We start from the raw sequence: 26663 nt of genomic DNA on the forward strand, positions 1-26663 counted from the left end.
GTGTTACAAATGTGTGCTGTTTTTTATTCCCAGGGAGTCAAGGGCACAAGAAGGGTGCTCGCACCCCAAAGGCTCCCAAGCAGGCTGGCATGAACTGGGCAGACCTTCTGCCACCCCCTCCAGCACATCCACCTCCCCACAGCAACAGCGAGGATTACAGCCTTTCCGTGGATGAAAGGTGAGGCTGAGTGAGGCACTGCCCACCCACCACTTCAATCACTAGTTAATTGAGGTGTGATTTGCCCTACCAGCTGGCAGTGAGACCTTCCTGCAGCACTGTTCTGGTGCTGCTGGTTGAGCTGTAGCGTGGCAATTTGGAGAGCACTCAGTGACAGTGGTGTGCATCCACTCAGCACATCCTTACTGAGCTGTTCTCAAGAGCACAGAGAACAGTGGTGTGTTTCTGGGCTATTAATACATGTGTCAGATATGCTAATTACACAGTACAAATTTAAGTCCTTATTTTCTTAAAAAATTAATTTTAGCTATGACCAAGAAATTCCTTGTCCTGTGCCACCTGCAAGGATGTACCTGCAGCAGGATGAGCTAGAGGAAGAGGAAGAAGATGAGCGAGGTCCTACTCCACCTGTCCGAGGAGCAGCTTCCTCTCCAGCCGCTGTCTCCTATAGCCATCAGTCAACTGCCACTCTCACCCCCTCTCCCCAGGAGGAACTCCAGCCCATGTTACAGGACTGTCAGGAGGATCTGGGACACACACAACACCAACCTGACCGGAGGTGTGTGAATGCAAATGTAGCAAGAGTCATCCAAGCCCCGCTGAAAATTCCTTGTTGGATTTAGTGAGGCCAGCAATTTCCACATTATTCTGTTGCTATTTAACTTCTAATCCAGGATGCTAGAACTATTTTAACCCAAGAAATAGGTAATTAAGTTGCTTTATTATTGTACCATGGGAAGAAGTGCAGTATATCACTTTAGGCTACGTACGATGCTGACATAAGTTAAATTCACATCATCAGGTTATCAAAGTGGTATCGTTAACACAGCTTACCATATAATTACAGTTCCATTGTTTCCAATAGATTTACTGCATTATTACCATAAAATAGCATGCATTATTTCACAGTAACTGTGCAATTAACTTGTCACCAATATGTATGAATATATATAAATATATAATTTATGTAACCTATAGATTTTCCTACTCTCATAAATCCTAATACAGGAAATTACTGCTTGCAAAATTTTCTTAACATTTCCATCTAACCTTATTTAAAGGAATGACCAACATTAATAGAGACAGATATTTGCTACAGGGAAATTTCGTTTTTTCTCTGAGTTGCTTTTACAACTGTTTTGCATATAAATTCTCACAGCTTCTCTCCCATAAAGCAGTGAATTCTGAATGAGTCCTTTTATGTATGATGCTTACATCTCTTGGCTTTTGTTAAGAAGGCATAGCTTTTCCATCCCAAATGATGGGCTTTTATTATCTTTTTCCTCCAGTGGTTTGCACATATTGTTTATTGCCACGAATACATAAACTTACCTGCAGCATTCTATGTAAAATTTCTTTTTTTAGCAAAATGATTTTTTTTTTTTTTATCTTGCAATGAAATTTATATGATTTTTCTGAGTAGACTGTAGAACTTTGATTTTTCAACAAAAGTTACTGGATATTTGTAGATGTACTTTCCAGAATGTTTTTTTAAAAGTTAGGTCATCTTTATGGTTTCAATTTTTAAGCAGGCAGTAGTTATGCATCTTTTTTTAAAGAGGCCTATATCTGCTTTTTCTTAACTCCCCCCTACTTGATCTGCCTTAGTTTGTTTCCTTTATTCTTTTTGGTAACACTTGTACTGTGTATCTTTCCCTCCTTTCCTCTTCTTTCCTTTCCTCTTCCTTGACTTCCTGAGTTTTTAAAATTACTCTTTTCATTAGTGGATGGCTAATTTCCTGTAATTTTCATTGGCCCTGGTACACTGGTCCACAGAAGTGTTCATTTTAATCAGTTGGATTTCCTGGTTTATTTGAGAGGTAAAACTAGGTAGACACAAATGATAAGGGGAAAAGCTAAATGACCAACGGTCATGAGAGACTTTCCAGAATCTCTGTGATTTTCTGGAGATTGGGACATGTGTCCTGACATACAGAATGGAGTAGACACATACAAACATGCATAACCTCCCAGTAACTGCCTGGAAAGTAGAAAATTTGCTCAACATGAAGACTCCTGGCTGGTCACCTTCAATGCCATCAAAAAATATTGGCAGAAGGATCTTTAAGGATGCTCCAATATAAGCTCCTAGGGCATACAACTTGCTCTTTTTGTAGACTGAAAAAACAAAATTTATATTTACTTTGTCCCTCCTACAATGGTTAAGTCTAGCTTTGCTGAAAGTCTTAAAATTTGTTAGTGACTAATTTTGTCTCTTCCATCTTACTTTTTCAAAGTTTACTGTTTTTTTTCTTTTTGCTGCATCCATCTCATAGTTTAAAAAATAGTCACATAATTCTATTTATTGGATTTGTAAGACTTGGCTGTCTACCTGTTCCATCTGCTGGTGTGGATACAACCCAGGGCTGCTGTTGAGGAATTGGGTGTCCTGTGCTCAACAGCTGTTAACCCATTCTGGAAGGGTGGGGTCCTGTTTTCAATGTGGTGTGGCAATACTTTCAAACTCAGAATATGTTCCAAGTGGTGCCTTTCCACATTGATTTGGGGTGTTTTTTAAATGGTGGAGTTTTAGTGAAAATAATTTCTTAAATGCTGTTTGTCATACTTTTTATTAGCTTTACTCACAGTTCTGCTGAGTATTAGTTTGTTTACTGCTCAGAACCAGGCATCTAGAATGGGATTCTGGTGGTGATGGTGTTCTGTAATATTTCTCTGTCTGGTGAACTTGCTGGAAATATAGCAAACTGAAATAAAAACCTGTGCTCTGGAAGAGTCAAAAAGAGGACAAAAAACCCTAAAGATTTAGCAGGATAGCAGGTGTTATCAGTGTTAAACCCAGAGCTGAGATAGGAGACAATGTCACTGTTAAAGCGAGAACCTGCATCAGATAAAGGGAAAGAAATATTGTTAATTCTGTATGCCCATGAACTAGCTGCTCTCAATTAGCCTATCCCTAAAGGTTGGCAGCCAAACTATATTTTCAAGAACCTTAGCATATTTTGTTACCAATTGCCTGTCCTCTAATACCAAAACCTAGAGAATAGACAAATACATCACAAGGACATGCCACAAGAGTTTTAAATTAAGGCAGTAAGACTTTATTGGACAAGGTCTCTAGTCAAAGCAGGTATAGATTCCAGGCAGCAACAGCTTCTGGGATTTGGGGGTAGTGTTACAAAATGATTATTGGATATTTCTCCCTAGCTAGTCTTCATTCTGTTCAGTACTTAATACAGCAAGTGAAAAAGAGTGATGATGTAGTCCAGGGAGGATCCAATTTGCTCTTGCTATAGAGTATTAGGTCTTTTCTTGCTGACATTTCTTTCCAAAATTAATATGTATTCCCATTTATTAAAATTAAAAAACAAACAAACAAACAAACAAACAAAAAACTAAATTGCATGTCACCTGCACAAAAGAGTCAATATAGCCATGAGAGTCACCATTTCTCAATGAGGTAATAAGAGGGTAAGGTTGACAGAGGAAAATTACTTGGAATTTTTTTTCAAAGCAGACTGTAGTAGAAATTTCTGGTGAGAACAGCCAACAGGAGAACTATTACCACAGGAAGTGTGTTTTCCTGCCAGACAAATGGCAATTAAGGAGTATGTCTGTGGCCCTGTGAAGAACTGTTGACAATGTTGCTACCTGGAACTTGAGAGTGAAATATTAACTAATCTTGAACATTGATCTGATATCTTATACTTTGTCTCCTTAAGCTGTAGGTACCATTACTGATAAATTACAATCTAAATTAGTTAACCTATACATCTGTATGCATGTTGGTACCCCTAAGGCCTAGAACTAACACTATGGTAGAAAATTATTTTATTTCATCACCTAGATCAATTTAATAAAATTGCAGTCTCTCTTTTCATATCTTTCTGAATCACCAGGGTGGGTGGAGGGAAGATAGTGTTAATGGAGCAATCTATTTGGATAGATGCATCTGTTGGCATCGATAATTTCAAGCTATATGTTTACAGTTATTTCTTTTGCTTATACTCTCAAGGGTGCACATATAATTTCTTTGATAGCCACATGATCTGTAACCAACTCTTTGCTTAGCTCTACGTGTGTTATTTAGGGGAAATGAGCAGCTTTATCATTAAAGTCAGTGATAAAGGAACTGCATTAAAAAATCAAATTTCTTTGTGATAGATTTCAAGCTACATAGCTGTCAGTTCTGATTTACAGCAAAAGTATAAACTAAAAAAAAAACAAACCTGAGCATTTCAGATGTAAATTAGGTTGATTTAAAAAGGCAGGCCAAGCTTGCTGGGAAATAAATGAACACTATTTTCATCAATCTGCTCTGTTACGTCGTTTCAGTTCTTCTCACCCTTGTGTTTCTCTGCAGACGCCAGCCTGTGAGTCCTCCACCCCCTCCCAGGCCCATCTCCCCACCTCACACCTACGGGTACATCTCGGGGCCCTTGGTGTCCGACATGGACACCGACGCCCCGGAGGAGGAGGAGGACGAGGCGGACATGGAGGTGGCCAAGATGCAGAACAGGCGGCTCCTCCTGCGCGGCCTGGAGCAGACGCCCGCCTCCAGCGTCGGGGATCTGGAGAGCTCCGTGACGGGGTCCATGATCAACGGCTGGGGCTCGGCCTCCGAGGAGGACAACATCTCCAGCGGGCGCTCCAGCGTCAGCTCCTCCGACGGATCCTTCTTCACCGACGCCGACTTCGCGCAGGCCGTGGCGGCGGCCGCCGAGTACGCCGGGCTCAAGGTGGCCAGGCGGCAAATGCACGAGGCAGCAGGAGGTGAGTGGGTCGTCCTCTGCTCCGTGGGACGGCCGAAAACGTGGCCAAGAGGTGGTTCATTTCAGTGGGAAGTGAACCTGGCACAGGCGCTTTGTCAACTCCGCTCTTTGCACGTTCGGAAGTCAGGAAGAGGCAGGAAAGGAGCTTTGGTGAAACAGGTCAAATAAATTGTTGTTCTGCAGGGTTTTTCATAAGTAGTTCCTAGTTCTTTGGTCTCGCTGATCACGGACAAACTTCAACCCTGCTGATGGATTTACACTCAGAACTGAATGAGAGGGGAAGAAAAAAGGATTATAGAAGTCTGTCTTTTCCCAGTATAAAGCTCCCAGTGTTTTCAGTTACTCTACAAGGGAAGATATAATTCCTCTTTATTGAAATCTCCAAATAAATAGTAAACCTTTAGAGTATTATTTTCATATTATTTTCCCTGTTTTTTTTTTTTTTTTTTTTTAAGAGTTCCGTTCACGCTTTTGCTGTTATATTATTGGGATGAACTGTCCTTGTGTTGGTTTCATATTTTGATAGCTATTATGAGTTGCTTTTTAAATTACAGATTATGTATGCTGAGTCTTATGCTATTGGTTTGTGTTTTCACTTTTCCTTTCTCCTGAAACAACATTCAACATATAAAACATGATACTTGAAGTATTTCATTTTTTTACAACATGCTGGATACTAGTAGCACTGGATATATATAGGTAATCAGTAACCTCACTAGGCCAAATAGATATTGTTACATTTCATCTAAAAAATAGGAATACAGCAGGCTGGGATGCAGGTTTCAGGCAGTTCCATGAATGTTTTGACAATCAATCCTATTAAACTGCCAGACCTGGAGAAGAGGTACTCTGTCACAACTGTGTCCACCCTGACTCCACAGATTTTCAACCTTCCTCCCACTTCTGACATCCTCTCCCAGTTAACAGTCCTTTGTTTCATTTCAACACAGCTGTTCATCATGAAGAGTGAGAGGGGATGTAATTTAGTAATTCTGGATGAAATCCTGACCAATTGAAGTAGGTGGCAAAACTCCCATTCATACCCATGGGGCCAGGATTTTATCCATTTTGTACAAATAAATTTGTATAAATATGTGTTACGACTTATATATTTAGAAAAGTCTTTTTTACATCCGGCTGCTAATATTTTTGCAACGGTTAAGTTCATGTTATGCAATGGTTTCTATATATTGGTATTACATGTGCCTGACTGCATGTCCTTAAAATGTTACAGTTCTTGTCTGCAAATAATCTGTGAAAAAATGCCAGCTATTCAGCCTCAATGTGTTCCTGAAAATTCACTCAAAGTGGCAGAGGGGACTTCTGTACCTGAGACCTGCTGGTCACTTGCTCTGCTTGTGGCAGGGATGACCTTGTGTGCCCCACCCTAGGGGAAGAGAAACCTGAAAGGGAAATGTTCTGTTCTTTCCAGAAACTGGCTGGGTGGGAATCCTGCTTGTGCTTGCCTGCTGATGGATTTCATGTTCCTGGGGCAGGAGCTACCGGCTACCAAGCAGCTGGATAATTTCTGTGCAACCAAGCCAGCCTGCCTAATGATAGGATAGCAAATGCTTCGATTTAGTTACAGCCCATTCTAAAACTGGATGAGCTTTACTATTGTTCCAGCAGTGTATTTTTAGGTTTTGTACAGCTAGAGCCTTCTGATACAAAAAGAGAAAGTATGAAAAGTCTTATTTTAGGTAAGAAAAATAATTGCTGTTGTTTTATAACCATTTGCAGGCCGTAGACATTTTCATGCATCACACTGCCCCAGACCCACCAGCCCTGTATCTACCGACAGCAACATGAGTGCTGTTGTAATACAGAAGGTCCGACCTGCCAAAAAGCAAAAACACCAGCCAGGACATCTGCGCAGAGAAGTCTACACAGATGGTGAGTCCACTGAAACGGGTGAGAGCCTCACTGAACCTTTCTGAATGTGCATTCGGGGCGCGAGCGTGAAATTTTTCCACAGAGATAACGCTGTGTTTCAGAATTGGGTGATTTGTGTTTCCTGTTGCTAAACACACTGAACAGTTTAATCATTTTAAATGCCAGAGTTCCTTAATACTGTACATTGATGCTTCCACTCCAGAGCCTTGCACCTGTTTTCTATAGTGGCCTAATCGGCTAATTACCGTCATTATTTAAGACCCCAGATAGCTTAAATAGTACAGTCATTGAGAATAATGTGTGGTTAGGATTAAAATCTTCAGTCACGTGGCTGACTATTAAAACCTTCAGAATGTGTCTTTTCCTTGAAAAAAAAACAATTCACCATTCAAATGGTGGACAGCAAAATCAGTGAATTGTAATCCTGGCCGCAGCATTGTTGCAAGGGCTTACTTTGTGAGTGAAAGCAAAATCTAATCATCTTCTCTCGTGCCTTCACACACAATATCAGCTCTTGCTGAAAAGGTAGTGCTTGTATTCTCTTGGGGGTGTAGGATGATAATGCAAACATTGTGATGTTGTCTAGAGAGAGCCTTTAATGAAAATGCCTCAGGTGGTGCAGCTTTTATTAAAGCACTGCCTTCCAGTTGTATAAAACAATCCGTGGGCTTTGTTGGAAATTCATGTAAGATAAATTCCCCAAGACTTAACCCACCTTGTCAAGTTTGCTGAATTTGCTAACAGGAGGTAGATGTGGGGGAAGGGGAGGGGAGGCAAGGGAAAAGGAAAGAAGGGCAGAGCTCCCCACCTCCTGCTTCTCTCCAACAACAATCTGATTAGGACTTTCATTACCAGCCTGAAATTTTTCAAAGAGGGGCATCATTTGCCATTATCATATGAAAGGCTAATATTATAGATCCTTATCCAGGGTTACAAGAAGGGAGTTTTGAACCACTTCTCCCTGTGATTCCTGCCACTTGACGAAAAAATTTAATACAAAGCTCAAAGAAGTAATTTAGCAATGAGTGGTTGTCCGTGCTATTATGTGTACTTTATCCTGAGTATTTTCTCTCAGTAGCATCTATCTGATTTTAGGCTGCGTTAAATGCTGGCATGACACAGTGCACCTGGGCCTCTTGGCTTGTGCCCAGGCCCCTTCTGTCAGCAAAACTGAGCTGTTGGAATATTATCTGATTTCAAGAGGTTATTGCAGTGGTTTTGTGCATGTTTGCTTCTGTGAAAGGACAACACAAGGTGTAAATCCCAAAACTGTACCAGAAACATTACGTTTATGAGACTCTTGTAATGGCGCTTCACGGGATTTTATTGACATTTTATCAGCTTTTATTCTCTTGAAGAGAATGCTCTTAACTGAGTAATTGGCAGAGCATCAAGCCTCAGTACAAACACAATAGCTAGGACATTCGAAATAAATAAATAAAGATGTTTTATGTGGCTATTTTCTTCTAACATGGGGATAAATAAGATGTGGGCCCGTATTTGATGGCGCATTTTTGTGAGAGTAGTTATACACAGTTAAATCATAGAGCCTCTGTCATTAGATATTGCAGTATGGATTTGACAATCGTGATCAATATTTGTTTTGTGTTATGTAGCATCTGCTTACTTCAGCATATTTTCTAATTAGGTAAGAATTTCCACTAACCTCTTCATAGTGCAGTGCAGTGTGGTCATTCAGGGAATAGCAAATTATGGCTTCAGCTCCTAATAAAATCTAATTCAAAGGTTGAAGAACTTGAAGGACTTTGATATTTTTTTTTAAATAATTATTTTTCCCCTCAGTCTATTTGCATAGGCATATTTGGAACCTTACTTTAAATTCTAACCATTCACTTTAATACAAAATATTAATTAATGTTAGTTAATATCAAAAATAGATGTCAAAACATCTAGTATATTTTGACTCTTTAGAGCTAGCTATAAAGGAACATATAGTAATTTTTTTCCTTAGTTGGAAATTGACCTTTCTGAGATATACTTAGGTTTTTATACTGGCTTGATGACTACTATTTATTTTTTTTTGTAAAAGAGTGCCTGATAGAGAGTTGCTTTTTTACCTCATAATGACTGAACATACATATGTTTGTAATAGTGGGGGAATAAAAAGCAGAACCATTCAAGAAATACAAAAAAGAGAAAATAATCTTCCTTCATTATTTTCTCAGCCTCTAAAATGGAATTTTAAAGAATTGCATGTAAAGAATTTTCTTCTGTTCCCAAATTACCTGAATTATTACTTGCTAATACTTCTATGAAATACAAGTGTAATGAAGAATTTAAATTATAGGTTGGCAGGAAGGATAGAGTTATAAATAAATTAAAGATTTTCATGAATGGTTCAAAATGCTAGGAGTATTATCAACAGCAATATAGAAGTCTTTAAAAATTCTCTGGTTTATTTTTTTCTTACAGACAAATCTATGAAAGAGGTTGGTCTTTCTGAAGGTGTGTTTGTTACTAATGTAGCAATAAAAGGCTTACTGCTACCTATTTTTAAATAGAGTGCTCTCTGATCTACACTGCATTGTCCAAGTAGTAAAATTTTTGTATTTTCTGTGAGCATTAGTTCAAGTCAGTTCCTACTTGATGTGGGATGGGATTTCATCTTACTTGTTTTGTTGCTTGACAGCCATCCAGGCAGTGAAATGTTCTTCATATTTGTTTCTAAAAGTCTTTGCTCAGTAGGTGGTAAGGATTAAAATGTATGAATTTTTAATTGCTCTTCATCTAGCCTTTTAGGAGAGTTTACTAAGAATGCATTACAAGAACCAACTAGCAGATGTACCCTCCTTCTCAACCTTCACTGACCTACTTACATATTTAATTTAGAAAACCAAACTTTAAAAGAATATGTTTGTCTTTTCTAAAAATATATATGGGAGATTCTATTCTGAACTGTCTTGAATTGATTTATCAGTTGTTATAAACCCTAGAATTGTAAGCATTTGGATAAAAAGGATAAAAGTACTTTGCCATTGTTCTGGTTCAGTAGGTCTTTCAATAGAAACTATGTCTTTTACAGTTCACATGAGATTTTAAATCCTGATTCTTCTTTAAATTTCTGAGTGACAAAAAATGCTAAATAGTCTTGCAACTAACTGGCTGAGACTGTAACTGAGTTATTTAACTGTATTACCAATGACATGACGTCAGAGCAACTGAATTTCTCACAAAAGGCAGTTGAATATCTGCCAAATATTCCTCAGATTTTCACTTGGAAATGTTTAGCCTTTATGCATGCCAACACCATTTGTACTTTTGTCTCCCTCTGCCTCTGCAGTACAAAAAAAATATACTCTGTATGAAGTAAATTTTAGCAAGGTACAAAATAAGTTGGAATGCATTTCTTACTCTGCTAAAAATCAGGTTGTTATTGAATTATAATAATTTTGAGATGCTTGCTCTCTTCTCAGTACTTACTTCTGAGTCAATTATGAGATATTTTTTAAATACCTAATTTTTTAGTTGAAGGAGGTTTTATGGAGTAAAAAGTGTTTTGATAATTATGCAAATGTACATAAAAGTAAAAAAAAATAAAAAAATAAAAGGCACCAGGCCACAGCTTTTATACATCACATTGGATTTTGCTGTATTAATTTGTTCATCCCATTATTATGTACAGTGTGAGCCATGTTTCTTGAGAGACAAAGCATGAAAACAACTTCACTACATGAATAATAGCTCAGATTATGATATGTCTGGAAATCTTAAACACTGCCTAAGGTTTTTTAGGTCAGAAACAATCTTTAGTTTTACATACCAGCATGAACATGCAATAGAATAAAAATTCATTTTGTGTCTTAGAAAATGGTAGAATGGCTTAGGTTGGAAGGAACCTCAAAGGTTGTCTGGTTCTAACCCCCCTGCCATGGCCAGGGACACTTTACTAGACCAGATTGCTCAGAGTCCCATCCAGCTTTGCCTTGAACATTTCCAGGGGTCTTCTTCAGTATTGCATCAAATCTAGAAAATCTCTGCCTTTTTCTACAGGGTATGACTGAAAAATCTGCAGCTTGATAGAGTTTAAAAGAGAGAGTTGCCTAATGAACTCTAATTCCCTCATTGGTCACTACTTACAATTTATCTTTTTGTTCTTATTTGAGGTTTCTCCACTTCAGTGTTAAATTAACTTAGCAGTTTATTTTTCCTCAATACTGTTTTGCTTATGCCCTGGTTCCTGTGTGTGTTCTCATTTATAAAATTATCATCTTTCCTTTCAAAAGACACCTATGGAAGGTTTCTTCTGTAGGCTGAACTATGAAATGGCATCCATTAATTGTTTGAGTTACAGGGGAAGCAGGGTAACAGTATATATATATATATATATATATATATAGACATGAATAAAACATTGAAGCACAGCTGACCTTTAACAAATACTTCTGAGTTCTTTCTATTGGTTTGATATTGCTTTGTGATTTATTTTTTATTCCTTACAATGGAAGCTTCCATTTTGCTTTTAATAAGAAGTGTGCCAGTTTGTACTCGAGGAGGCAGATTGAATCTGGATTTTCTCTGTGATCTGAGCTGTTAAAATAAATACCACAGGGGTGTAATAGTGTTGACCTCTGAAAGGGATTTTTTTTTTTCCCTCTATTAAGGATTCTTCTCTGTCAGAAGTACTGTACTATAATGAAGTTTTTTATAGTTTCCCTGCAGGTTGCAAAAATGTTCTTGAAAGCGAATATCACTTTCCTTTAGTTATTACTGTACCATAGAGCTGCTGCCAGTTTATGAAACTTTTTATATCATCAATGTATCTTCCCTTTCCATAGTCAAGATTCAACACCACTTTGTTCATTGTCCTGCATAGCTGGATAGGATTCTTGTACAAAGTAGTTTGTTCCAAGCTGTATTTTATAGGCTGCAGGGATGTTCCTTCCCTTCAGTATTCATTCAGCCAGTGCACTGCCATGCCACATCTGCTGGACACTGGCTCCAAGGGTGGCTGAAAAAGCTGATATTGGAAATCTACACTCCCTTTTCATCAGCAGTTTCAAGAGAAGGGATATTCAGTGCTTTGTTAGAGAAAGTGAGTGGAGCATGTGAGACACAAGATATGCATTGTCCTGGTTTCAGCTGGGGTAGAGTTAATTTCTTCTCAGCAGCTGTTACAGTGCTTTGTTTTGGATCAGAATGAGAATGGTGTTGATGATGTTTTTTTCCTAAGTCATGTTTATCCTAAGTCAAAGACTTTTTTATTTATTTTTTTTTTCTTGTCTTATGCTCTGCCAAGTGAGGAGGTGCACAGAAGAAGCTGGGAGGGAGCATAGCTGGGACAGGTGACCTGAACTGACCCACACTGTGGAATGTCATATCCAGTATATAAACTGGGGATTTACCCAGAAGGGCCCATCTGGTTTCAGGAAGGGGGTCTGGCATTGGTCAGTGGGTGGTGAGCATTGCACTGTGCATCACTTGTTTTTTCTCTTTTTATTATCACTATTATTACTGTTTACCATTATTGTATTATTTTTCTTTTCAATTATTAGACTGTTCTTAGCTCAACATACAAGTTTTACTTTGATTCTTCTCCCCATTCACTGGGGTGAGAGGAGAGAGGTGGAAGGTTGAGCAAGTGGCTGAGAGGAATTTCATGTCCAGCTGGGCTTTTAAAACCATGACAGTCCTTTTTGGTGCCCAACACAAACCCCAAAGGGTTGAGACAGGGACAAATCTGACCAGAGTGTGTTAAAAGAAAAGCATCTGTGATTCCAGAAACCTAACCTGAATGTGATTATCTTCATCACTTTTAAATCACTGTGTCTTCTTCTGAGGGAAGACATACTGTGAGAAGAAAGTCTTCCTCAAGAAGGAAAGTATTGTTGGAATCTCCACAGGCTAATTTGGAGTTTGTCTTACTTTTTAAACCTTGTCCAAGTTCTGTAACTGCTAAAAGTGTTCTGTGAGGGATGGGGTCCATCTTCAGCCTTGCTTTGGAAGAACAGTTCTCATGCTCAATAAGCTTTAGTCTGGATTGACATGGTTTTATGCATTAGGCTTTCAAAGAACATATTACACACAACTCTGAGGTTGTAGGCAGACTTCACATGAATTTTCACATGTAAGAGGCTATATACTTCTTCAGAACAGCACTTTCTGCAGCAGGTAAGATCACAGGTGGATCTTTGTGATCCATAATTTCAAATTTGCCCCTACAGGACTGGGCAGCCCTATGAAAATAGTTTGGTTTGCTCTTTGGTGGCAGGACCTCACAGGACATTTTTAGAAGAGGTAGTCTGAGTGCTACTCTGATGCTGGAATTACAGACTTTCAGTGCTGGGGCTGTGTCCTGAGCAGAGGTTACCTCTCTAAACCATGTTTAACAGTTACAGATAACAAAGGAGCACAACTGATTCTGTGCTTTCTTGCCAAGTATCTTGTAAGGCTTGGTGCTGTGACCACTTCTCTGTGAGCCTGTTCCAGTGCCCAGCCACTCTCTGGTGTAAAACCTTTTCCTGATATCCAGTCTAAACCTGCCCTTCATTATGCCTTTTTGGGCTTTGAAAATGACAGTCCTTTTTCTTAAAGATATCTGCAAATAGTGAATGTTAAGTAGATATTCAAAATTAGGTCTCAATAGTCAATTATTTACCTTTAGCTGCTCTCAAAAACTGCTAAAATTCAACAAACAAGCTATCCTGATGGGATTTTTTTGTTTGTTTGCTTTGTTTGTTTGTTGTGGGTTTTTTTCACCAAGACAGTAGAGTTATTGCAAGAGGGTATCATTTTCCTAAAGTATGTCCTACCTTATGAACCATATTTTTGACATCTTTCTTCCTCATCATTCCAGCCCAGCCAATTGATAAAATTTCCAGTCTTGTTTGAGACAGGTCAAGGATAATTCCAAGATATGTCACCAGGTGAATGTGGTGACAGAGCACTGAATTCTGCATTGCTAGATGCTAGATCGAGTCACTCTTGTTTTATGTCACTGAAAAACCTCTTGAAAATGTCTGGCATCTGCCATATCTGAACTTATATGTATATATTAGATACCTGCTTTTTTTTTTACTCAGGAGTACTATCTTTATTTTTGGCCCAGTTTAGATAAATTTCAGTTGAAACATTCTCTTGAATAGACTGAGAATTACTTGTGTATATGGTGATGATGTTTGAAAAACACAGCTGCTCCCTGATTTTTGTGGAAGTAGAAATGCACACTATTACAAAATACTGAAGTTACAATTTTTAATAGTGAAGGGTTTTTTCTAGCAAGATCTCTTGAGAATATTAACCTCATCTCACATTTTTTAACCTGTTGTTCTCTTATGTGAATTGTGCCTATAGCTTTATTGTAGACTGTTGTACTGCCACTTCTTTGCTTGACTTCTATATTTTATTCTTCACATTTATATTCCACAGAGCACTGTTATATCCTGATGATAATTTTACATATTCTAGTTTTATGTCCTAATGCAAGAGTAGAAGAATATAATGAAGTAAATTATGTGGGTGCTTTATAAATACTAATTTTAAAAATTCAGAATTTTAGAACCCCTTAAGCTGGGCTAATTTAAAGAGAGAAATCCAGAAATCTTTGTGTGTCATTTCTTCTTTTTTTTTTTTGTTTTGTTTTCTGAGAGCTTTTTACTTCATTGACTGACTGTGCTTTTTTTTTTTTTTCAATGTGTCATGACATAGCCACAGACATCAAGGATATGTGTGTTATTTTAACTTAGTGTTTTAAAAGAAGATATAGTTTATCCTTACATATGTCAGCAGTGCATCTGATACACATTCTTACATCCCAGCCCTTTAATACTCACTACACTGAAGATCTTGAGCAATTGCAGCACAAGCTGCTGTGTTCTTGAATGGACTTAGCAAACAATTACAAATATCAGGAAGGATTTGTTATTTTCTTTAACTGTTTGTTGATATCCATGACTGATATGTTAATATCCAAGTGCCTAAAGTTTTTGGTAATGATTTTTAAGAAAATATTGTGATTTGAAAAGACAGAGAGAGCTCATCCTTTGTGTTTTGAAGCTCAAGCTTTTGGAAAAATACCCATCAGCAGTTTTATCAGTAACATAATATTTTTGGGGTGTAGAGAGGGAGGGCGGAAAGTAAACACGAGCGTCTGTTTCTTCAGTTCAAGTCAAATATTATTTCTAAATGTCACTAGTGCATGATGTCATTGTAATTACTCTCCTCTTTCAACTCCACAGACTTGCCCCCTCCTCCGGTGCCCCCTCCAGCCGTGAAGTCGCCGACAGCGCAGTCCAAGTCGCAGCTGGAGGTGCGGCCGGTGCTGCTGCCCAAGCTCGCCTCCATGGAGGCCAGGACGGACAGATCCGCCGACAGGAAGGGAGCCAGCTACAAGGGCAGGGAGGGGGCGGAGGGCAGGCAGCACCCCGACCTCAGGACGGGCCCGGGGGAGCGCAGGGAGCCCCAGGAGCCGCCCGGCGAGCCCAAAGCGCGAGCCGGCAAAGCAGCGAAGCGGGACGGCGCCCCAGCCAAGAGTCATCTTCTGCAAGGTCGTTCTGCCTGCTCGGGGCTGCCCCTGGGAGCTTTGCAGGCCTAGAGCTGCTGCACTGCCCCTTTTGCCACAAGTGTAGTGTTAATATGGGTCACACTGCAGGATCCTGTTAGGGTAAAACAGGCTTATTACAAGATTACAAAACATTCTTCTTCTATTTTGCTGCCCTTAGACCCATTGTGTATTAAAGCTGATGAAACCAAGAAGAAATATTCCTTAAGAGTTGTAAGGATCAGTATTCCTGTTCCTACCATACACTTGTACTCTAGTTATATTTACCTTACCTAATTATAATCTGGTTTGTAAGGAGACTGAGTGAAGTCAGACAGCAGATCTGTAAGCCAGAGACTTAACTTTCCAACCAAACATCAGCACTTGGCCCATTTTGCCAATTTATAGGGGACAAAAGGGCCAGAATGGTACCTGGTCCTGTTTCAAGAGTAAAAAACCCCTCATAGTTGTGGATTAATTACAAATACTAACTCGCATAGCATTAGATGAGCCAGACCTGATCAAAGTAATCTCATATATGGAAAGTGGTAAGTTTACTAATTAATGGAAAATGCCAAGAATTCACCAAGAGCACAGATTGATACAAATGCCTGGTCCTTTTTACCTACAAGTATTTAGAGATAACATCAGAGGTATTTGGGTATTAATTTGGTTAAGTGGGCACTTGACTAAAAGTTTGATTACAGTGGATTGCTGTAGAGAAAAGTTACTAGAATGCTGCCATAGAAAATGGTGGTGAAATATTAAAGCATGGCCACTGGCTGTGTCTCAAATTCAGCCTGAGAAGTGCCGGGTCCAGTATTTAGATGGAATGAGCTCCTTGTATCATATGTGTATTCTCATTTCCTCCTACTCTGTCATATCAAATATATACTGCAAGGGGTGGGATTTTTTTCATTTTCCTGTAGAACATAGACCAGGGATCCTAAATTGAAATGGACACTAATCATGAATTAGTTTTTCTGTAGTGAACGTTACCATGTAAAGACTATAAATTTCCTTGAGAAAGCTTCTATAATTCTGCTGTGGAAGCAGCATATTTCATGTTCTTGTCAGGCATCACTTTAAATCTCCTGAGAATCATAAAAAAGTAAATCAAGTGCATGCAAAAATTTAAGGTTCACAGTATCTCTGGGCTTGTAAACAAAACAATGTATGCATTTTATTTTACAGAGGACATACTGCCATATTCTAGACCAACGTTTCCAACATCAAATAATCCTAGAGATCCCAGCTCCTCCAGCTCCATGTCCTCGAGAGGGTCAGGAGGCAGACAGAGGGCAGATCAAGCAAATCTAGCCCGAAGGAATGTTGCAGAAATGCAAGTACTGGGAACCTATGAACAAGAAGATGAAGAAGAAGAAGAGATGGAGGTAACTGCAGTTGTAATATTGAAGATGACTACCATAAAGCTATTTTTTGTTTTTAGACAGATGCCAGGAAAAAAAGCTTTTGAAACAGAAATATTTCTGTTCAGGAAAATTAGTGCATTTATCTGTCCATTAATGTTATGCCCAATCCATATAAACAAACTAGGAATCTGTCAAAACATAAAAAACAAATAATATATAGTATAATGTAATTATCATCACACTAAGACTTATGGAACAGAACTTGCAGAAATACAATATTTTAAAGAGCACTTTACACTACTCAGATTCTTTCAAACCTGAAAATTAAGAACTAGAGCATCTAAGAACACCATGACATTGCCTTTCACATCTTCTGACAGTTTATCATTCTAGATTTTATTAGACATTAGGATAAGAACTTTTTTCTCTACTTTTTCTGCCTAATGATATTGATTCAATTTAAATAGTGATTGTAGAAAGGATGGCCAACATACAGTCACACTGCTGTTCATAATTTAAAGTAGTAATTTAAAGGTAGAAAGTATGTAAAACAATAATTAATTTATTTATTAATTAATAATTAATGCTAGATAATAAAGGTTGACATGTAGTAATTTATGTCTCCTTTTTTAATACAGGAAACAGAAAGCTGAAGACAACGACATGTACTGTAACAGGCTTTTAAAATCTAATCAGAAAAAAAAAAATAAATCACTTAAGATGCCTCAAGTCTGATGATGTTTGACGCCAGAAATAATGTTCAGTGCAATCAGAGTGTACAATTTTTCCTTTTTTCCTCATGCCATCAGAATGCTAGTTTTTATTTTGCTCTTTCTTTGCCAACCCTCCTCACTAGGAACGGCCCTCGCCTATTCCGGAGCGCCGAGCGCATCCCCTCGAGCAGGCAGGGAGGCTGCTCTTCGGGGTGCTTGGGCCAGCTGCTGCTCCAGGATTGGAACAGGAGGGAGTTCCAGGGCCTGGGACCCCGAGGTGTGTCCCCAGCTCAGCAGAGCGGCGGCGATGGCAGAGCTCCCGAGCAGAACGCGCTTGGGTTCTCGCTGTGCTCTGCGCTCAGAGCACCCTGCAGCTCTGGCACTGCCCCTCTGGCTCCTGTTCTGCCAGTCTCCTGCTAACCTTTAGCAGATGATACAGTTTGACAAACGAAAGTAAAATTAATTTGGGAAGAGGTGGCTCTTATTGTAAATATGTACTCATTTTAAGCCCCTGTGGTACTTTGATTTGTCTTTCCATTTTCATCATTAAATACATTCTTATTAAAAATGTCCTTTGGGATAAGCAGGAGGTAAGCCAATGTGATTGCTATTTGCCTAATCATAGCATGACCAACTTTATCTGAAACTTTTTTCTAATTTCCAGCTTCAACACTGCTTATAAAAAGAAAATCAATGGACATTTTTAATAACAATTAGGTAATGTCATCAACTGCTACTGGCCCAAATCTCAGACCTCTACTTGTGTCAATTCACCTTAAAGAAGAAGTGCCACTTAAAGAAGTTTTATTTGATCTTGGCAATGAGTTTTTTTGTAATGCACTGCTTATCTTTTTTTTTTTTTTTTTTGGTTTTAAAAGCACAATCACTAAACTTTGTTTGTAAACCATTGTAACTATTAACCTTTTTTTGTCTTATTGAAAATGTTAAGCATTTGTTTGGGATATTTTTCATCTTTTTGTTAATGCTCTATGTTTGTATTTGGAATATTTGAATGATGACAGATGGTAAAGTAACAGACGTAAATGTGGGCCATAATCAAAACACTTCTCACTTTTCCTGGACTTAAAGAAAATTACCAATTTTTCTGTGGCCTCTCTCAACATTGGATTATCATTAAAGCTGAAATAGAGGCATTAGTTGCATTGAATTTGCCAAATGATGTCCTCTGTCTGTAGGTTTTCTGATCTTTTTTGTAATTATAACATTTCTTTGTCATTGGTGCTAATGGAAAAATGTGTGTTTGTTTATTGACAACTATCAGGACTAGCCCCAATGGAAAAAAAAAAGAAAAAAAAAAAGTGTTTTGGTGTTTACCGAGGACTGAAATTTTTCATTTAGCTAATTTTTAAAGAAAGGTTCCATAGAAAGGGTGTGCAGTACTAAAGGAAAAATCCATGTGATTAATGTTTTCATTATGTTCATGTAAGAAACCTCATATTTTAGCCATAATTTTGCATACTGAGGATCCAATAATCAGAAAAGTAATTTTTGTCACATTATTTATTAAAAATGTTCTCAAATACATTACCTTTTCTGCGTAGTTTCTTGTGTTCCCTGAAGCATAATTTTAGGGGAAACTCTAATTTTATTTCTATTGGCAAGAGCCAGGATCTGTTCCACTGAAATCATGCAGCTACAGTAGCATGAGCAAAGTGGGAGAGCTGGATGCAGCCTAGAATTTTGCATAATTACAGTTGATTGCCTTAAAGATCTGATTTCTGGGCGCTTCATGGACTGTGATAATGAAAACTTCTCTCAGCCTGCCAATTTCCAGGGAGAGCTGATGAAGAAAATCTGTAGCAACAAAAGCATTCACCTCGGGGGTGAGACACATCAGCTACAAAGGAAGTAAGATCCAAGTAAGTGAAGAGGATGGATGTTGTGAGTTGGTGTTTGTTGGGACCTGCAGAAATGCAAGTTTCCTTACCTGCCTGTCCTGTAGCCATTCTGTGGTTGGCAGAGCCCTGCTGTGGATCATGGTGGAGTAGGATGACTCCTTTTCTACTCCTGTATTTTCATAATCCATACTGATCACCCTTTCCTTATTCTCTGCTCTTTTTCCCAAAAAAAAAATTTGCTGGTTTTGACTGACACACTTCTCCGTTGTCTTGCCACAGAACACTGCTAGAACCTCAACAGGCACAAGTCTCAGGTACAGGTTTTTTTTCATAAAAAACAGCTTTGAGGCACATGTGAAGATTAGGCAGGATTAAATTAAATGTGTATCTTTCTGTGTAGATTTTTTTGGGATATTTTGAGTCCTTGTGCCTCAGATCAGCATGTGTTACAGTCAGCATTATCCAGGCAGGAGCCCCAGACAGCCCAGGATGTGCCACAGGAGATCCATCTGGCCTGCACCTTTCCTTTGGAGGAGACAGGAGAGTTCATGGGCTGAAAGGTTTTCCTGGCACCAGAAACACCCTTTTGGTTTGGGGTGAAGCCGTTCCCACAGCAGGCTGTGGGGAACAAGGTGCAGCTCAAAGAAATGTCCCTGAGCGTGTCAGCCCCTTGGCACAAAACCCGCTGCCAAAGGGGGTGTGGAGCATCTCAAAACTGGGATCTCATTGCAGCTGTGGTGTGCAGACCTCTGTAGGCTGTATCTGCCCAGAAACACTGGTGCTGCATGCCCAGAATAACAGGTACTCAGCTCATTCTCTGCTGGCACAGTGGCAAACTGGAAACCACACGCTGGATCCCAGTGATACCATGTCCATCTGTGTAGCTTCACTGCAAGTCAGGCTCCAGCTGAAGTTCTGACCTCAGCCAGCAGTAAGTGGGAAATGTTGCCCTGTGAGGTTTTTAAGAAGTTGTTACAAATTTGTTGATGGTGTTCCCTAAGGTTTTTTGGATTGTTTGTGATTGCATTCACTTGTGCCTGGCAATGTTTTGAACAGCGTGTCACAGAGCTGTCAGGGGTTCTTACACCCACACTTGGTTCTTGGTGCACTCTGGTCTTACCAAAACCAATGTCACTAGGAGAAAATATGTACAAGGTTGATCTTGAAATTATGACTGAATCACCTGCTTTAGGCTTTGCCATTGAGGTACAGCAAAATGAGGTCATTTGGAAAAAGCTACATTTCCTAAAGAATTATGAAGTGATTAGAAAGCCAACACAATCAAAGTAGTGTTCAGAGATTTTGATTTTGCTGTATACCTGAAAAGGCAAGTACTCTACTGGAATATCCATAGTTTTTTGGTGCTGAGTTAAAATAATGAATGTAGATATTTTATTTTTCTCTTGTAGGGTTTCCTGTGAAATCCTGTATGAGTTCCTGCTAAATTTGATTTTACTTGAAGTAAAATACTTGCTAATTTATTATGAAAGAGATTTAAAATGATATTTATAAAATTTTATAAAATTCCTTGCATATATTTTAGCATTCTTTATCCAATGAGCAATTATCCTGATGTATAAACGACAAAGTGCTTTTATTTTAGGATAATGCAACTATGCCCTAGACCTGCATTTGGAAAAATTGTGCAGAAGTAGGTTAGCTGCAACTGGTCACAAAACTTAAGCAAAGGAATTTGCTTCAACTCTTGTAACTATAATGTATCTACCATCTCACTTGTATTTCAGAACCAGCAATTTGTAAAAATACTAACTTGGTTAATTTATAGCTTTAGTTAGCATGTAAATTTTACACAATGTTTTGCTTTTGACACTCTCTACTTTATTTTTCTTTAATCTATTATCTTCATTCAGTAAACTTAAGGAAGAAAGAGCTTCCATGGGAAAACTGGAGGATTTGCCCAACATAGCATCTGTTGTGCAATGTTTTTTTGGAAAACTAATATCCCATCTCTGTATTCATAGCTCCTAAAAGATTTTCTGTCAGCAGGAGAACCTTCTATTAAAAATTAAAGATGCTGTATCCCCTAAGTGAAGTTTACAAATTAATTAAAGGATCTACTTACAGGTGGAGAAAATTATTTTATACCTTGTTTTTGCTTATGTTACAGATGAAAAATCTTTGTAAACTGAAATCTTACTGCTTATGTATATTATAATATGTTTAGTGTGTACACAAGAAGATTCTGGTATTTGCAAATGCAGATTTTCATGTGTGTGGAGTTGTGTATTTGCTGAGATTAAGGCTGGGAAATGAGTCTGTTCCAAACACTCAGATGAAAGGCAAACTTGTTTATGGGTGTTTGAGGTTTGCCCACACATGAGTAACTCCCAGTGTTGCTGTGGGCATCAGCCTCACTGAATATGTCCTTCAGCAGCTTCATTTTGTATTGGACTGACTGAAACTTTGAGAAATTAGGTCACACAATGAATCTTTAAAATTGGCAGCAACTGTGGATCTCAGTGTGAACTGTTTACCCAGATTTTATTTTCTTCAGGATTTTTTTTCTTTGTCTGTGGTGATATTCCTGTTGCCTAGAAATATGTTCTTCATAAAAGCCAGTGTTGTCTGTGGCAGTGAAATATCTGAGATTAGGATTATCATTTTTTTAAACCCCTCCTTTCTTTTAGCAAGCCACTGAATATTGGATCACAGAAACATTCAAACATTTTGAGATGACACTATGGAAATGAAGATTTTTTTACATTTGCTGTCCATATTGAGGTTGTGAAAAAATTCCATCCTATTCAGAAAAAGAAGTTGATAAAATTGGAATCCAGTCTCTGTGAAAGCTACAAAGAAGGAAGGCAGGCTGGAGAAGATTAATCAAGGGTTATAAAGAGAAAAAAAATTGAGGCACTGAGGAACCCAATTCTCATTGACACTAATGGCCAAAATAGTGTTGTATTAAACTGTTCTGGAAATGAATTACCTACTTAGGAATGGCAGAGAACAACCATCACAGTGCAATAACTGGATGAAGAGTGAAATCCTTGCTGAATGCTTATTTTGTTTGGAGTCCTTGCTAAATATGCACCAAATAGCTTCATTTTAAGCTACTAGAAGAAAAAAATGAGTTTTTAATTCACCATGGTTTTCACCTTGTGGTGTGAGGTGATGAGTGTGGGACCTACTCAGTTCTAGTCTTTATCTGCCATAAAGTGGAGCCAATTGCTTTTCAGATTTTTTTTGGAGCATGACAATCAAAGCCATCAGGATAAAAATGGTGCTTATTGATTTATTTTTTTTTCAAGCCCAAGATATTTTTAGCAAAAGCAGCATCAGGAAATGTAGAATAAAACTACTTAGTATCGACTTCTATTCTGTGGCTTCCCACCAGTCTTAAAGCACAGATGTGGTTCAAAGTCAGCAGCAAGGCATAATAGTAAAGGAACCCTTAAGGGCTTTGATCCATAGAAGGACAAAAGCAAAATAAATTTTAAAAAATCAAAAGAAAAACCCTCCACCCCTTCTTTCAGCAAATGGTAACTAATAGGATATTTCTGATCTCCATCTTCTGATTTCTGTTTGGATAGCATGAAAATAATGGGCAAGAACCTTTATTTCTGCTATGTTAATTGTCACAGTATCAAAGATTTCTTTATATTCCTGAAAATTGTGTTTGTAGAAATTGCATTTCACTGAGCTGAGTACAGAGCAATGCAATTCCTCATGCCTAGCAAAAGCCTGAAAAAGTGAAGCTGACCCCAATGTTGTCAGCAGTGTGTCAAGCTTTACCCCACTAATCACTTACCTTACTAATACTAATTAAAATAGAAATAAAATGTTAAAAAAATGTTAAATGTTAAAATTTACAAGCCATCATGATCCCAAAGTCTGTATTTCCTGGATACTAATACCTGAAATACTGTAACAATGCAAGGTGCCGATGGACTCCAGTCTTATAGGAAACAAAATCCATTCAGGCACATGGAAACAGTTCCTGAGTGCCAAATGGCTACATAGATAGATTTATCTGTCTGTTCCTGGAGCTAATTTCATTCTTATGTGATTCCTTTAGGAGGGGCAGGTATATTTTTATGCTACTGCTACTGTAGGTTGAATTCTTTGGCAGGAGTTTCCAAGAATCATCATCAGTTTTGTGTGTACAAGAAAAGTGTTCACATTTGTTCATCAGCCTAAATTTTTCTGCCCTTCCGTGTTTGCATCTTGACCTTCTTTACTCTCACTTTACCCTTTTTCCTACAAAACCCAAGTCACAGGCTGTGACTGTCTGGTTTGCTAAAACCTTTCTATTTGTGGAGCAGCTCTGTGGTTTTGGTGAGTATTTTGCAAATGTTTCTCTTTGGGGGTAAATTTCTAATTTTTCCATTAAAACTTGCCTTACTACCAGGGAGCCAAAACCACATCTTCACTGGGAACCTAATGCTTGAGAGCTCACCTTGACTGGCAGGCAGTAAATCCAGAGCACACACTACAGACACCCTATCCTGCCTGTGTAGTGGCTCTTCTGAGAATTTATCAGAATCACAAAGGCTAGCAGAGGGCTGATGTTCAGTTTCTGAAGGACTGCAGTGTTTTCCTTCATTCCATGTTACTAAATGCCACAAATACAAGCTTCAGTCCACTGATGCTCTGGGAATGCAGCTCTGGTACAGTTCTTTCTTCCATCCACATGTACATTTGTAATTATCTGGCTGTCATGGGGCTTTGCCCACTGTGCTCCAAGGAAGAGGTTAAGTGGGGCAGCAACATGAAGCTCAATTTAAGGTGGCAGGGACTGAAGAAAATTATTTCCAGAATATTAGTCTTGGACCATGAAAAAAATCAGGTTGTCAAACCCAAAAACGTTTGATCCTCCTGCCATGATCTGATTGAGTGTGCAAGAGCTTGGAAGGGAGTTGGTCAGAAATGTTACATGTGCTAAATCTGGAATTTGAGCAAGGGAGGTAAAGAGAGGGGTTAAAAGTGAGTTTACATGTGTTTTGTGGTTTGTTTTGGTGGATTTTTTTCCCCTGGAAGAAGAACAAATAAAGACTTATGTTCCTACTTTTTTGTATATGAAAGCTCAGGAGTAACATAAAATCCAAGTATCTGGTGAGGTTGCCATTTTTGGCTACCACAGTAACCATCATAAAATTCTCAAATGAGACATTACAGCCACATCCATTTTTTACAGGGCTAACAGATTAAAAAGGCTGTGCTGACAAGATACCAGTGAGCACCTCTGAGCCCCATTTTAAAATGTAGGTAGGAAAAGAACCTTGGAGGAATATTCTCACTGAAATAACAAATGAGCTTAACTGTATTTCCTGCAGTAGGAGGGTGCTACAGACACTTAACTTCTGCAGCAGATATTTCTCAGAACAGTCTGAATCCCTGTGGCAATTAGAATTATGATACAGTGGGATTAATCTAATGTCTGTCAAGCACTCTGAATATGAACATTTCTGTATAAGCCATAAGTAGTAGGAGCCCTTCTGTCAGTTTTGCTTTGCAGTCAGTCAGGCTGTTTTCTCAATAACTTTTGGAGAGCTTTTATTGAGTCAGTTAACCAGACCACTGAAGTGCAATAAATCTGCACTAGGAAAAAAAAAAAATAAAATTAAAAAATAGATTTTATGCAGATTCTCATTTTTGTTCCATGCTCACTGCTTGTAGGCTTGCTTTCTTGGATGCATGCACACTGTCACTATGTTTTGACATCATACCCACATTGGGGAAATGCAGATTCCAAGTGCCAGGAAAACACATATGAACTAATTTCAGTTGCTTTATACTTCATGTTGATGGCAGACTATGGAGGATGTTAGTCCAGCTAACAATAGGAAAAATTTTGCTGCTATCAGTGATACACTGACAAATTTCTTGAAGTGTATGATTCGATTTATCAATTTTTAAAATAAATTAATTTCTATATTACCATCAATTCATAAAAAGGATAAAAGAAAAACTGAAATGAAAAATAGAAATGGAACTTTTCTTAAAGTGTATTCTGGCTGCAGCACTTCAGCAATCAAAAGAAAACAGTTCTTCAAGGATTTCTGATCATTGTCATCAAACCAATTTTGTGTTTGTGAAAGATTATGTTAATTTTTTCCCAGAAATACTGAACCTAATGTTGAACACTATTTCTATTAGGAATTAGAATTAGTTAGGAATCTCATTAAAAACATCCAGAGAAGCCTTGTGTGACAGATTTGTGAACATACAATACTCTGAATATTTCTTCAAGTATAATGGCAGCAAAGTGTCTTTATCATTTACTCTTTTCTAATCAGCTGCTTAGAAACTTCAATTTTCTATGCACTTTAGATCATCATTCTTGCAGTTCAGTATGATATGGCAGGATATTTTCTTTCTCTTTTGATCTGCAAGTGGCAGAAATCGAAATTTTGAACAATTTTATATTATTAATCTCCATGACAGCTGCAGCATTACAGATCCTGGCCTCTCAAAGCAGTGGAATGCTGCTTCCAGCCTGTCTCTGTTTGTCTGGCCAGTTCAGGTGGGTGGCTGCTCTGTCAGGAGCATTGCTGTCCTGATGCAAATACTACAATATAATTAGTATTAAAATTTAAGGCCTAATGATATTCTGAGACTGTCAGTGGAACCCCTCGAGGATCAGTTTTGGGACAGACTTATTTAATATTTTCATTAAAGTACTTAGCTCAAAAGCAGGAGTCCAATAATGAAATGTGCTGATCACACAAGTTGTGAGCAGTTGTTGTGGAGGAGCAGTGGGTCACCTTGAGGGCTGGAGTACCAAAAAAGCATTAAATTAAACAGCTCACTGTGCAAAATCATGCTCTTAGGGATTAATGCAAATGTCCATTCTGTGCTGGAAATTCATCAGTTGTAAACAACAGTGAGGAAGAAAAAAGCCTGACTTGACACTGAAAATTCTAGAAGTTCCCAGTGAGGTGATGCAAACGGAAACTTGAAATATCCAATAAAATATATTTCCAGTAGAAGGAGAGAAATGCAGATGTTATTGTCTTAGCACATATGAAAACACAAATGGGATGCTTTGCCCAAATCTAATTGTTTGTGAAGCTGAGGCTGCAGGGAAATTATAGAAAATTGCAAATATCTACATTCTATAATCAGATCTGTTCCTTGTAAACAGAGAGATTGTAGTAGAGTGACTTCCACCCATAGCATGGTGCAACTTTTTAGTAGGAGCTGTTATAAACACATGAAAAAAAAAATCTCTTTGATGTGTTTGTGTGTGAAAAATCCAGGATAATTTCTCTTTGGTTTCCCTGTAATTGGTCTAAAATTTCAGTGAAAACTCACTCTTCAGTAGCAATCTGTTGATGGCTGGACTCATCAGGAAAGCCATGAAAGCACCGGATGCAACTTTTCCCCTGACATCTGAAACTCTGCTTCTGAAACTGGCTGAAGTGATTATCACATTCACTTTCTGAGCAAGGCATTA

At 38.3% G+C, this 26663-nt stretch overlaps 1 protein-coding gene across 1 annotated transcript in view; it reads left to right on the plus strand.

The window, feature by feature from the left end:
• ROBO1 (roundabout guidance receptor 1) overlaps positions 1–18929 on the plus strand; it is a 580691-nt gene extending 561762 nt beyond the window's left edge. The window contains exons 24-30 of the mRNA XM_056496975.1: positions 34–178; positions 486–737; positions 4500–4909; positions 6649–6801; positions 14997–15305; positions 16493–16692; positions 17310–18929. Of these exons, the coding sequence (XP_056352950.1) occupies positions 34–178; positions 486–737; positions 4500–4909; positions 6649–6801; positions 14997–15305; positions 16493–16692; positions 17310–17324 (1484 nt within the window). The 3' untranslated portion in view covers positions 17325–18929. The remainder of the gene's footprint in view (positions 1–33; positions 179–485; positions 738–4499; positions 4910–6648; positions 6802–14996; positions 15306–16492; positions 16693–17309) is intronic.
• The last annotated feature ends 7734 nt before the right edge of the window (positions 18930–26663 follow it).

The sequence above is a fragment of the Oenanthe melanoleuca genome, chromosome 1 (genome assembly GCF_029582105.1).
Source record: "Oenanthe melanoleuca isolate GR-GAL-2019-014 chromosome 1, OMel1.0, whole genome shotgun sequence".
Classification (NCBI taxonomy): Eukaryota; Metazoa; Chordata; class Aves; order Passeriformes; family Muscicapidae; genus Oenanthe; species Oenanthe melanoleuca.